The 14,929-nt window shown below is 41.0% G+C and overlaps 1 protein-coding gene across 1 annotated transcript in view; it reads left to right on the top strand.

Moving 5' to 3' along the window:
* The window catches only part of PCGF6 (polycomb group ring finger 6), a 34,237-nt gene extending 21,351 nt beyond the window's left edge, over nucleotides 1-12,886 (top strand). Inside the window, exons 9-10 of the mRNA XM_054983080.1 lie at nucleotides 9,423-9,509; nucleotides 11,372-12,886. Coding sequence (XP_054839055.1) covers nucleotides 9,423-9,509; nucleotides 11,372-11,428 — 144 coding nt within the window. The 3' untranslated portion in view covers nucleotides 11,429-12,886. The remainder of the gene's footprint in view (nucleotides 1-9,422; nucleotides 9,510-11,371) is intronic.
* Nucleotides 12,887-14,929: the final 2,043 nt, after the last annotated feature.

Here is a 14,929-nt window from a genome sequence, read left to right as displayed (position 1 = left end):
GCCCCACACATATGAAGTAACAAGCTGGACAGGGACAGCTGACATCTTGGTGTAAATGCCACTCAAAAGGGGGGGGGGCAATATGGAGCCTACTGGGAGGGAAGAAATATCATGCAGGTGGATAATTGTACAATGGGGGGGCGTGCACTGACCTATTGGGAAGGTGGTGGAAAAATAGGCAAAAAAGAAAAGAGGAAACGGGGTCCTGTTGGTGGCAGAGGGAGGTGAGCATGGATAGGATTTCCCCACCCTTGTGTGTGCTTTTTTGTTTCTAATATTAAGCAAGCCAGTTGCTTGCTCAGGTTAGGTAGATCATATGTATCTTCTGGGTTCAAGCAAGAAGTAATCCTGCTCCTAGTTGTTAAACAGAAGAGCCTGCTAGATGTATAAGTGAACAAATCCACCTTTGAATTATCCTATTCCATGTAAGAAGGATCTATGAGGTTACATTTCCAAGGTACATTTGGTATTGTCTTAGGAAATTGCCTTCCCTCATCTCCACCACCTCTCTGATGATAGAGTGATAAGATTATATTGATCTTTAAGTTCAGATTACCTTAAAACATAACATTCAGGCTTCAAATCCTACCCTTAGAGCTTCATTGGCAGAAAGAAGCTAGTTTGTAGACCTTGTTTCTGAATTGGCTGAAAAATCAATTTCATCCTCCCCAGAAGACCCAGGTTAAGAAAGTTTCAACTGAAGCTGTCTCAAGTACTGTAGATTAAAAACTGCATATTGGGAAACCAATAAGTCTTCAGGCATGTCTCCCCTAGGGCTACAGACTGGATGCCTCCTCTAGGAAATGCAAGCTTATTGGCCTCCTGAGCCTAACCTTTTCTGGAAATTTGTAGGAAAGCCTGTGGGCTTTTACTTACACTTCTACTTGACTCAAGAGAACTCGGATCCCCTTCTCAACAGATGCAACTTCGACCATAGCATGCTTCACAATTTCCTTGAATGATCATTTCTGTTCTGATTAGGAGAACGACTCTGGCTGCAAATGAATTTGTCTCACCCAGGAGAGATTATATTACTGTGGCATGACCCAGCATGGAATTGCACCAGACACTCCTGGGAGAGCAGGATCCTAACGTGAGCTGCTCTCCTCAGAATTGTCTCTAGTGCCATGCCAGCCTTACCAGGTTTGAATGGGGACTTTTTATTTACTTACTTACTTCATTTATACCCTGCCTTTCTCTCCAGTAGGGACCCAAAGCGGCTTATTCTCCTCTCCCCCATTTTGTCTTCACAACAATCCTGTGAGGTATGTTAGGCCCAAGGTCACACAGTGAGCTTCCATGGGAGAGAAGAGATTTGAACATGTGTCTCTCAGGTTCTAATCTAACACTCTGAGTAATTCTTTGTTCATTGTCGGTCTTCTGTGCAGTCCCACATGGGACTGAATACACGCAGGCCTGCTAGTCAGTTGATTTTTGTAGCTTTAAATTATATAGGGGGCGCCTGTCCCCTCTCAGAATACATGCATGGCTGTTGCCCACTGAAACAACCCGCTTTTGGGGAGAGATGGCGCCCTAGCCCTCAAGAGGCTGATTATAGATTTGGAGGCAGATGAGATAGAGGTCATTGAAACCCCTCATACTCCCTCACTCTACTCAAAGTCCCTGTCAGTTTGGTTGTTGTGGGTTTTCCAGGCTGTATTGCCGTGGTCTTGGCATTGTAGTTCCTGACGCTTCGCCAGCAGCTGTGGCTGGCATCTTCAGAGGTGTATCACCAAAAGCTTCCCACCAGCAATATAACACGCAAGGAGAGAAATGCCATCAGGACCCTCAATGCAGATCCAGACATCATCATTCTACCAGCTGATAAAGGCAATGCTACAGTGATCATGAAAACAGAGGAATACAAAAAGAAGATTAAGGAACTCCTGGACCCCTCCACCTACAAAACACTAAAACGAGATCCCACCTGCAAAATCACCAGGCTAACAAATGCACTGATCAAGAATTCCTCACTACATCCCGACACGCACAGAAAACTATGCAAGACAGAAGCACAGCCACCTAGACTATATGGACTCCGTAAAATACATAAGGATTCAGTCCCACTCCGACCCATTGTGAGTGCCATTGGTTCACCGACATATGAATTAGCTAGACATCTGGCCGATCTCCTGCAGGACTACATCGGGAAAACCTCGTCTTACATCAAAGATTCAGCAGATTTCATCAGCAAAATCAGTTCTCTGAAACTCAATCCACAAGACATACTTGTCAGTTTTGATGTTGTATCCCTGTTTATCAAGGTTCCAGTAAAAGACACTATTGCACTTATTAATCAGATTTTCCCAGAGGATGTAACAGCCTTATTCCATCATTGTCTGACAACCAGTTACTTCCAATGGGATAACGAATTCTATGAACAGATGGATGGGGTGGCCATGGGGAGCCCTCTCAGCCCAGTTATAGCAAACTTCTACATGGAACATTTTGAAAAAAAACAGCTCTAGAATCAGCACCCCACAAACCTAGTGTATGGTTCCGGTTTGTGAATGATACATTTTTCATTTGGAGCCATGGGGAGGAAGAATTGATGGGGCTTTTGAATCATCTCAACAACATCCACCTGAACATACAATTCACAATGGAGAAAGAAATCGAGGGAAAACTCCCATTTCTGGATACCTTGGTCATCCGCAAAGCAAACTTTCAGTTAGGTCACAATGTCTACAGGAAACCAACTCACACTGATCGGTACTTACACAAAAACTCCAATCACCACCCCCGACAGAAAAGAGGCATAATGAAAACATTAGTGGATCGTGCAAGACGGATATGTGAGCCGCACTTTCTCAGTGAGGAAATTAATCATCTAAACCACGCACTTCAGGCAAATGGCTACTCCAGAAATGAAATCCGAAGAGCAATCAAACCCAGGATGAATCGAACAGCCAAGGAAAAACAGTCTCCTACAGGAAAATGTTTTTGCTATATATCAAAGGAATTACTGATCAGATGGGAAAGCTTATGAAAAAGCATAACCTTCAAGCAGTATTCAGACCCACCCGAAAAATACAACAGATGCTACGATCAGCAAAAGACAGTAGAGACCCCTTCACCTCTGCAGGAGTATACCGTATACCCTGCAGCTGTGGACAAGTTTACATCGGGACCACAAAGCGTAGCATCCAGACAAGAATAAAAGAACATGAAAGACACTGCAGACTTGGACAACCTGAAAAATCAGCAGTGGCTGAACATAGCCTAACTCAAACAGGGCACAGTATCTTATTCCAGGACACCAAAATACTGGACAACACTTCCAACTATTTTGTCAGACTGCACAGGGAAGCCATTGAAATTCACAAGCATAAGCAAAACTTCAACAGGAAAGAAGAAACCTTAAGAATGAACAGAGCATGGTTTCCAGTTCTGAAAAACACCAGGCTAACAAAACACTCTATACCCGACAATAGCCCTGCAGAGAAGATTAGCACATCAAGCACCAATCCATATGCAAAAGAACCTCCTCAGGATACAGTGAAGCCTCCCGCCATTAGCATTCCACACCCTGGGAAACTCTTACAGGATGACTCAGCTCAACCCCACCCCTCCTGAGTAGATATAAATGACCTGCCAACATCCTTTCCACACTGTGACACTGAGAGATCTCTGTCTTTTGGTGCTACACCTCTGAAGATGCCAGCCACAGCTGCTGGCGAAACGTCAGGAACTACAATGCCAAGACCACGGCAATACAGCCCTGAAAACCCACAACAACCATCGTTCTCCGGCCGTGAAAGCCTTCGACAATACATCCCTATCAGTTTGCTTTTCAAAGGAAGAAGTAAAGAGTCCAGTAGTACCTTTAAGACTAACTTTATTGTAGCATAAGCTTTCGAGAACCACAGTTCTCTTTGTCCGTTGCATCTGATAAAGAGAGCTGTAGTTCTCAAAAGCTTATGCTATAATAAAGTTGTTTAGTCTGAAAGGTGCTACTGGACTCTTTACTATTTTGCAACTACAGACTAACAGAGCTAACAACTCTGGATCTATGACACGAGGAGAAAAGTTAGCTACCCTGGGCACCTTTAGAATTGACACATCAAGGGCACATATGGATGTCGCATCAAGAGCTGTTGTATACACAGATGCTCATCTTGGTGTCATCATGGTGCACCTTCACCTTCCAGGATCAACTGAGTAGAGGCTTATCAAGCAGGAAAGGCTTAGCGAGCAGAATCAATTGGATCCATGTCTTTTACATAGCCCAGAATGCACCGATGGCAGCATTCTATTCCAAAGTCATCAATGGTCTTTCAACTGTCTGAATCAGACCCAGAGCTGTACCCTCCTGAACGAAGCCCAAGCCTCCCATCTGACCCATCATCAGACAAAACTCTAGGAGACAAAGAACCAGTTTTGCCCACTGATGACTTTCACCTCTATACTGAGTAGATGCTCAGAATGGCTAAGTCATTAAATATTAATGTATCCTCTACTGAGCCTAAACCCAAGGACAAAATATTACAGCATTTGTATTCGGCGAACAGCCAATATCACTTTCCCTGTGATCAAAGGGTTCGTGGAATTAACGTCCACCTTATGTGAGAGGCCAGCTTCAATTCCTCCTAGATCGAAGAAAGCTGAAGGGCTTTAAAAGACTGAGGAGGACATGTGTGCTTTCGTATTCATACACCCTTCCCCATCATCACTGGTCACTGAGGAGATGCAGTTGAGGCATAGGCAAGGGCTCTCACTCTGCACCTGCCAATAAAGAAGGGGAAAAGCTCGATGGCCTGGGACAGAAGATCTATGCATCCTCAGCCCTTAACATAAAAGATTGCAAATTATGCAGCTATTATTGGGGGTTAACAGATATTTTTGTGGAACAAGATGGCTATAAACAATGACCAGCTCACAGACGGACAGAACTTTAGTCAAGGTGATTCAAGAGAAGATGATTAGGCTCCCCAAACAGCAAATTAATGCTAGAAGGAACATGACCAACTTGTCCACCAGGGCACCAGCACTGGCTATAGTGATTAGGAGGCATGCAGGGCTCCAGTCCGCTGCCCTACCTGTTGAATCAAGAAAGAGGATGGAGGACTTACCTTTTTAAGGTTAGACTTTGCTCCCCACAAAAACTGACGAGTGTCTACCACAAAAGTGAAAGGACCAGCAGACCGCGAGGAGATTGTATATCAGCATATTAGAACTAAGGGCAATATGTTATGCACTTATCTCCTTTGCAGATTTTGTAGTCAACAAGAATGTGCAAATATTTCAATTGCCCAGCCATGTTCTACATAAACAAACAGGGAGGCATGACCTCAAAAACACTTTGTATGGAGTCCATGCTGATCTGGAACTGGGCTGCACATCACAATGTATCTCTTCAGGCCATCCACATCCTGGGTGCATCCAACATGATTGCAGACAGACTGAGCAGGTTAGGTTCTTCCGCTCATGAGTGGTCACTGAAGGAATTGGGCGTACAACTGATCTTCCAACAATGAGGCTTCCTGGACATAGATTAGTTTGCAACAAGGGAAATAAAAAGGTCCCATCATTCTGCTCCAGAGGGAGAATGGATCCAAAATCTATGCGAGATGCCTTTCAAATGACCTGGTCAGGGTACCTATTCTTTGCCTTTCCACCCATACCACTATTAGCCCACACAGTCAAGATGCAGAAAGAACAAGTGGTATTGTGATAGCACTGTTTTGGCCTCATCAGCCTTCGTTCCACCAGCTCTTACTGATTACCAGAGACAATTATCAATAGCTACCCATAGTATCAGACTTCCTCATGATTGGTGTGTGTGCACGTGTGCATGCATTCCATTTCCCCGTAGATAGGAAAACAGTTTTTTTTAAACTATACATCTAAACTGTTCCTTAAAAGACTGCACAATATGTTCCCACCAGTGTCTCAGATTGGACCTCAGTGGTCATTGCAGCTAGTCCTGGCAAAACGAATGACCAAACAATTAAGGCTCTAGCCACCTATCCATGAAAGCAGCATTTCTTGTGGCCGTTACCTCTGTTACAACAGTGAGTGAATTAGCAGCATTATGTATAGATTCACTTTTCATTAAGATCATACCATACATTCCTGTTCCATACATCACAGGAATTAATACTTCCTGTGTTCTTCCCTTCTCAGGCTTCCAATGGAAAAAATCCCCACGCACATTAGATGTAAGGAAAGCAATACTCTTATGTCTGGACCACACAGCATCATTCAGATCAGATGTTCAGTTGTTTGTCTGTTATGCAGGGCCAAAAAAAGGCCACTTCACCAACCATCGTCAGGTGGGTAGTCCAAGCTGTCAAAATATGCTATGAACAGACTAATGTACCTTGCCCCCTGAAGATCCCTGCTCATTCTACCAGGTCACAGACATCTTCAGCAGAGCTCATCAAAGTTGTCCCTCTTCAAGACATCTGCAGAGCTGCAACATGGACATCTGCTGATACCTTCATCAGACATTATATCCTGGACGTACATAACAGGAAGAAAGCAGCAGTGGGTCGGGCAGTCCTACAAACACTGTTTCAGGGAAGAGCTCATTCCTCCTTCTTGGGTAAATGGCTCGTTAATCTCCCATGTAGGACTGTACAAAAGGCCAACAATGAAAACAGAGTTGCACTTACCTGTAACTACTGTTCATTGAGGTCTTCTGTTCAGGCATACATACCCTCCCACCTGCCCAGCTGTGTGCTCTTTACTACTTACTTGGAGAGTCCAGTGGCTCAAGAGAAACTGAGGGCTAGGGGTGCCACCTCTCCTGTTATTTTGGCAGGAAACAACTGTGCATGTGCTCTGGGAGGGGACAGGTGCCCCTGATACAATTTAAAGCTGCAGAAATGGACTGACTGGCTAGCCAAAAGCAACCCCTTCCCGGAGCTAAGGAATATCCACAAAACTATTTGCGTCAGACCGCAAAAACTATCTGTGGCATCGGACCATCATCATATACCAACATGGTGGTGAGCTATTGAATGTTTTTGTCTCTGTTGTTCATTAAAATTGAAGCCTATGAAGAAGTGATATACGAAATGGGATTGGTGATACGCTGGCAAAACCCAGCATCATTTGCATTTTTGCCCTGGATTGCACTTATCTTCTCGGGCGTATGAGCTGATGAACCCTAATATAGAAACATATGGACATATTAATGGATGCTCGAATTGAATGAGAAGCCACTACAGCAGAATATACATCATTCCAGTACGAGGACTTACCAGTCGTTATTTTTTCAAGATTTTTCCTGTACAGACTGTGTATTTCTCCACCAGTTGAATTGTTGTAGTATTTAATAGAATGAAATGGAAATATATGTATTTTTGTAATTCACATGTATGTAATATTTATTGATGTATTTATAAGTGGAGAATAGATGGATATTGTGTATGGTTAATTGGATTGTTATAGGAAATATTGAATAGTAGTGGAGCACTTTTTGCACTTTGGCACTTTATTCAAGTATAAATTAACTATATAAATTAAGCAAATAGTTTTGTGGATATTCCTTAGCTCCAGGAAGGGGCTGCTTTCGGCTAGCCGGTTGGTTGTTCCCAGGGTGGCCCTCTGAGTTTGACAGAAATGGACTGACTGGCAGGCTTGTTCATGTGCTGTCCCATGTGTGCATGCACAGAAAACCTCAATGAACAACAGTTACAGGTAAGTGCAACCCTGTTTTACATTCAACACATATACAGCTGAATATGTGGTTGAAACTGCGCATTTATCCAGATACTAGCCTCTGGTTTCATTTGAAAAGTGAATCCATGTTGGCTTTTTCTTACAAACAGATGTACAGTATGTCATAACATGTTCAGTCTTTAAGTAGTGATTGTAGAGCTTTTCCTTAGATCCTTTACATGTTTCATGTCACAGTCATATAGTGGTCGTATGTGAATACTATTTTTAACCTGTGATTCACAGTGGCCCACTGGTGGATGAGACATGATATGTTGAGGGCTGTCGTTGAGGTGTTTTGTGTCTGAATGCTCTCTGAATGAGTTCAGATTTTTGCCTCCTTATAGTTCTTCAGAAGAAATTGTACAATGAGCAAAGAAAAGGCATGGTCATATTTCAAAAACTCTGGTCTTACCTGTATCCCAGTTATCAGAGAAAAACCTTATCCAAATTAGAATGTCATCAGGTACTGATCCTAGGAAACAGTTGGCTGTTTTCAAACTGGGTTCTGAAGAAGTGATTGTCAAGAATTCAGTGGCATAATCATCAGTACCTGCAAACAGTCTGTCTGAAAGACAGCATCAGCTACTGCCAGCAATCTCCTGAAACTACAGGGAAATGTTAGGAGGTGTATTCTAGGGCATGTATTCTTTGGGTGGCAAGTAAGCCCAAAAGTTCTCACTGACTCCCTGAACGATTTGAGAACATCATACCCACGCAAAATCCTCTGCAGTGCACAAGGGTTTTGTGTCACAGAGGGTTCCCCAACAAGTGGTTCAGTATGGAAGAGGTTCCCTGATAGATAGTAGAGTTCATAGTATTTATCTTGATACTAAACTTTCAGAGCCACAGGCCTAGGGTAGCTTTGTTGCAGCAAAGGGCGTGAGTTGGTGATCCTGGTTTTTTCAGCTGCATCACATGAAATAAATTTTCTAATAATACTGATGGCTTATGTAATTTTAGGAATAATTACATGAAGTACTTGGCATGAAGGGTGTGTATGGCCCTATGTAGGTTCTAAAGATGCTTCCAAACAGTTATAATCATTACCTTTGGGGTTCGTTAGTGTCAGATGATACACAGATTGCAAATAGGATGAACAGGGTGTCCCACAGAGAATTGGCACTCCAGAGCAATAGCCCTTGTATTATTTAATTAAGATGTTGCTTGGACTGAGACAGCTGCCCATGTTAACAATTTTAACCTCACCAGTGCTGAAAGTATATTTGCTTTGAACAACGTATTTGAATTTTACAAAGTATTTGTCTTCCTATACACTGGCAAGTATAAACATCAGTTTTTACCAAAGCTTATCTCTGCACACGTACTCATATATAAGCATATGTTTGTCATCAAGGCTAATAAGCTAGAAAAGGGGATCTACCATTAAAACAAATAATAAATATTATGGAATATGGAGGAAGCCTTTTCAAATTGATTTATTCTGCTCTGGAGCATGCTTGCTATATTCATTGCTGTGAATAACAAGCAGTTCCTCCTTTTTTTAAAATAATTGGCCATAAGTTCTCTTTTGAAGTAGTGCCTTGCAAAATCATCAAAATACCTTTTTAATTTAGCAGTCTTTAAATAGTTTTTTGAGATCCTGGGGAACAACTCTGGAATTTACGCAAGGGTGGGGAGGATGAAATGTGTTTGTATACTCTCCTTAATCTTAGTAATTAAGGAAGAATTTTGCAGCCTAGCTTGTTGTATATAGATATTTTGATCCCTCCCCCCTTTGTTTTGTTTATTTCTAGGTGGATATAATATGTGGAGATCATCTGCTGGAACACTACCAGACTTTAAGGGAAATCCGACGAGCTCTAGGAGAGAGTGCAGTACAGGTAAGTTGATGCCAAGGTGCTGAAGGATATTGAGGCATTTACAGAAAGTATCTTTTCTTAAAAAAAAAAAAATCTGCTCATAATGCTTTTATACATTAGTTGCTGGTTGCCTTACATAATTAAATCCTGTATGCCGCTAGTGAAGTTTCACAGTGACAATACTTCTGTATGTTCTCTTGTTTTTGCAAGTGTCGTCCTTAGAGCTTTCCAATTTGAATCAAGCTGGAATAGCTACTACCAATTAAAAAACTAATTAAATTTAATGTTAATATTTCAGTCCGCCACTTTATAGCATGGAAACAACTACTAAGAGCCTTGCACTGGTGTTCTAAACATAAATCTGTATTTGTTTTGTCTGTGTTCCAAATTCATGAGAATGCCAGCTTTTTGGTCTCTTATATTTTCATCATATTTTTACATCTCAGAGTAGTATCTAAAAAAGACTGCAAAACATACTAGAATTATTAGTATTTAGTTGTCCACACCGAAATGCTAAGTATTTGAACATGCTAGTCTATACAAATGAGTATTGGTTATCCCCAGGTTTAGTACATAGAAAAAAGTGGTAATAAATCCAGATTGGGATTTTATTTCATGTAAAATGTTTTTTGTAGATAGATCTGCAAAAAAAGCTATAAACAGACAGTTGAAATCCAGGCTTACATTATTTTAATATAGAATTGCTTTAACTGAAACTGGTCTTTTTCAGTCGTAATGACATAAAAAGAACCCTGCTGGATCAGACCAGCGTTTCATCTAGTTCAGCATTCTGTTTCACACAGTAGGCAGCAAATTGCCCTAGAGGGCCAACAAACAGGATACAGAGGCCAAGACCCACTCCCTGGTGTTGCCTTTTATCCTGTCAGTGGTATTTAGGAGTTTACTGCCTCTGAGTTTGGAGGTTCCACAATTTTAAGAACAAAACAAAGCAGAACTTTTTTTTTGAGACATGGAATTACACATTGAGAAATCTTTAATATGCTCACGTAACAGAAAATGACTTCTGCTCAGGCAGAAGGGACAAAATACATCATGTGGGGCTTTTGATAGCATACCTGCTAATAGGCTGTGCCAGATCAAGCTGCAGGTAAAAGGATCCATTGTTTTCTCACCCTAAAAATCTCCTTCCCTGTTTGAAAGCAAGATTTGGGGCAAAAGCTGGACTAGAACCTTGCTCCTATAATGATAGCATGGTATGAATATTTCCACATGATGGAGTATTTCAGACACTTGATTTCTCAGCCCAACAGCAGATTACGCATTTTTGTTTTTAGTCTCCATTTACCTTTACATGATCAGGGATGCTGCATTCTAATAATAATAATAATATTTGATTTATATACTGCCCTTCAGGACAACTTAATGCCCACTCAGAGCAGTTTACAAAGTATGTCATTATTATCCCCACAACAAAACACCCTGTGAGGTGAGTGGGGCTGAAAGAGCTCTGGAAGTGCTGTGACTGACCCAAGGTTACCCAGATGGCTTCAAGCGGAGGAGTGGGGAATCAAACCTGGTTCTCCAGATTAGAGTCCCGCCACTCTTAACCACTACACCAAACTTGTCTTCTAAACATTGCTAATTGTAGGAAGCTTGTGCACAGACACTTCTTCCATGTGTAGGTACCTTGGTCACAAGCTGGCAGTCATACGGAGGCAAGGGTGGGAACAGCACACTCATGCCTGCTCTTTCTCTCCATGTGTTCAGTCAGTATGCAAGGGGTCATATGTACAGGGCTTTTTATGAAAAGGGGCAATATTCTACTTCATTACATGGTCCAAAGAAATTTAGCTGTGGCTAGATTTTCCATGTATTGATTACATTGTATCCGGTATGAATGTGATTTCTTTTCCATTTTCTAGGATGGCTTGCTTGTGCTGCACTACGGTCTGATTCTTAGCAGAGATTCTGCACTTTAAAAGATGGTGTAAATCTCAGAAGGGCTCTAAAGAAGCAGATCATCATCTGTCCTGAAGCACACCAAAGAAGGCCATCCTATCAGAAAAATGCATCACTTTTTGCTCTATGCGAATTAACTTATGTGAGTTTATGACTTAAATCAGCATGGAAAACAAATGCTGTACCAGAAAGTGCTGAAAGTGACTGCAGTGCTTTCTGCCATCAGCACCCAGCTAGCTCAGGAAGAGCACACCCATTGTGAAATGAGCACATCCATTCATTTTAATTGTTGTTTTATGGCCTAAATAAGGTCAATTCATTCCCAGGATTTCAGAGAAGCTTGTACCTGAAAGACCTTAAATACACAAGTGCAGCGGTGTTCTCAGGGTTGATATTCAATGTCTCATATACATTCTTCTTGGTAACAAATTGTGCACTGGTTGATTTGTATAGAAATAGTATGAGAAACCTTTCAGATGAATCTATAAAAGAAAGGGGGAACAGCCACTTTTAATTCATTTTAAGCAGTATACCTTGCATTTTTCATTAGAAATAGCATTAAGCTGTGCAACATCAAACCAGTAGAACAAAATGAATTTAGATACCAGCTAATTAGGCAGTAAGTCCTTTGCCAGTATGAATTTTTATGTAGAGCTGGCTGTGAGGTCCATTTTGGAAATCATTTAAGCTCTTATTCTATTCCTACTGAAGTCAGCACGCAGCCTTTGTTCTAGTATGGTCCATAAGGATTTCTTCATGTAGGAACCTTGCTCAATTTGTTCCTATTTCTCAGCAAATCCTCTTTTACTCCTGGCTTCTAGCCACAATCATACTTGTCCTGCCCCTTCACAGTCTCTGTCATCATGTCATCTTACTCCAGGTGTTCCATCCTTTTCTGGCATTTATTCCTCAGCTTCCTTCAGCTGTCCTTTTGGAAATTCAGTTGATGGCACACGACTGGGTTATTATGACTCTTTCTGAAAGTAAGAACTTCAGACAGCATGCTGTTATGGTGTCAAGGACAAAGGAGCCTTGAATGGCAACAAAACATTTGATTTTATATATTCCTATAACACACCCACAAGAGAAAGCTGAAAGATTTCAAAGAACGTTATTGTAAATGGTTTTTTATATCACCACAGATTAAATACAAGCACCTGAGACTACTGGAGACAGAATGAATAGAATATGTGCTTTACTGATACAAAAGGTGCCAGTTTGCCCATCATTCATTTTTCAGCTTCAGTTTTCTGTTACAACACGATTACTACTCCATGTGCATAAAGACTCTAGATTTTTAAAGTGCTTTTGAATCAAAATTTTTGTGTTTAGGAAAATGCTTTTACAGATTCACTTTTACTACAATAAATTTTGTAGTGGGGAGGTATTTCTAAATGCTTATTTTATAGTCAAAATACCCAGTCTGTTTTGAAGATGTATATAAAAGCAGTAATAAAAACAAAGAATGTAATTTTGAACATGTTTCATTTGTGTTGAATTTGAATATTATATAACATTTAACAGTGAAGATGATTCCCTTAAAAAAGCTGGAAGTCATGCCCAAATAAGGATAATTAAAAGGAGCACAAACTCTAGCATAACAATATAAGTTGATAGTGAGACAAGCAAAAAAAATATTATTATTATTTGAGGAGCATATTTCTGAAAAAAAGTTCAATCATATTATGAAGATGTGAAAGGATTGCTGGACAAAGATAAGAAATAGATCTCCTTGCTTTCTATGATGAACATTTATGGTGTGATTGTATATGCAGAAAAGCTTTGACTTCTTTGCATCTTTGGAGTACTCAACCCTGTATTACTATGGCTTCCTTTTACAAAGGCAGCCAGTGAGATGCTGCAGAGGTATAAATCTTTAAACATCTGCAGAATGACTCAGTAATGTAATTTTGCCACTTTTTTTTCTTTTTACCTTAATCTTTACTTGGCTAATTATTACGATTTTATAGTTGGGGGTAATATTGCAAGGCATAGGTGGCATTTTTCCTGTATAGATTTATTGTGAAATAAGAAAATGCCTTATTTTTAAAAAAAAATCCCTAAGAAAAGCAAGTCATCTGAACTACTTATTGCAAAGCATCAGCCTAAGATATGACTGGATATTCCTCAAGAATGGTATAAATGAGCGAAAGCAACACATGGAAAAGACAGATTTATTAATGAAGTTTTCATTTGTACAAAACCAGCCTCGTCAATAATAATACAAAATGAATAAGTAACTTTGTCACTCTGTGGGATAAAAGTCCCACAGGGGCTGCTTCAGTTCAGAGATGTCATGATGTAAGGTGTTTTCAGAGCTTCTAATGCATCAGTTAGATTGCTGGGGTGGATATATTTTGTTGTTTTCACAGATGCATTATTTTTGCTGTGATCCTAAATCCTCTTCTTAGGGAATAAATACCGTTAAACTCAATTAAACGTACTTTGGAATAAACATGAATAAGATTGCATTGCAGCAAAAGCCTTCTGCACTCCATTGTACCCACGATTGAATCTGAAGCTCACATCACATAACTGGGTGAAAAGGAGAAGCAGAGTTGGAGGATCTTTCACATATTAATGTCATCTCACTCTAAATCTCCAGTCTCTTTTAGCCTTTTTCTATAGAATCCCGTAGCTAAGAGACTGTGGTGTAAAGCCAAGTCCTCCAGCACCACAGTCGAATATGCCCACCAGGAATGAACAAATCAGAGCACAATACCTCTACCATGTAAGAAGAGATCCAGAAGGATACCAGTGTGAGGCTCTTCCCTCACTGGTGCCCCCACCAGATAGGCAACGACCAGAGGCATAAGCCTCAGAACCCCAAAAAGAACACTACGCGGTGTAGAATTTACATACAGTTCTATATAAGTGCAATCAAAGATGTATATACAATGAATTACAGTGAATGACAATAAATATATCAAAACAATCTCATCTCATACAGTGAATGACATTAAATATATATATATACAATCTCATCAATCGTCACAGTAATCGTCCATTCGTTCTGTCACAATATAAAGTCCGATCCTGGTGGGCAAACCTTCAATAAATCCCAAGTTCAATCCGAACTCATTTTACAGTCCAAATTGTGGCCTGAATGTGCAACCAGAGGAGGTAAGGGCTTTTTGCCTTTCTTGGCTGTGGTGGGTTAAGCTGAGAAGCTAAGGGTGGTCCTCTCTAGCTTTGGGGCTTTTTGTGTGTAGTTTTGTGTTGATTTGAGTGTAGTTTTGAGGCTGAGTGTGTTTGGGCTTGATTGTGTTTGAGGGTGAGTGTGTTTGCAAGGCTGCTGGGGGTTGCTGGAGTACAAGCCACACACCCCTTTGTGCTCACCTCCTGTGCTTAGCAGGAAGTGACCTTTTGCATTGAAAAGGCAACTGCTGGGCAGGGGCAGGGCAGAGCAGAGTCACCTGGGCTCAGGAGCACATGGTCTGCAGCTGCTAGAGGAGGTAAGGGCTTTTTGCCTTTCTTGGCTGTGGTGGGTTAAGCTGAGAAGCTAAGGGTGGTCCTCTCTA

This window comes from Eublepharis macularius, chromosome 6 (genome assembly GCF_028583425.1).
Source record: "Eublepharis macularius isolate TG4126 chromosome 6, MPM_Emac_v1.0, whole genome shotgun sequence".
Taxonomy (NCBI): Eukaryota; Metazoa; Chordata; class Lepidosauria; order Squamata; family Eublepharidae; genus Eublepharis; species Eublepharis macularius.
The sequence above is the reverse complement of the archived record's forward strand: the minus strand, read 5'-3'. Positions and strand labels throughout refer to the sequence as shown.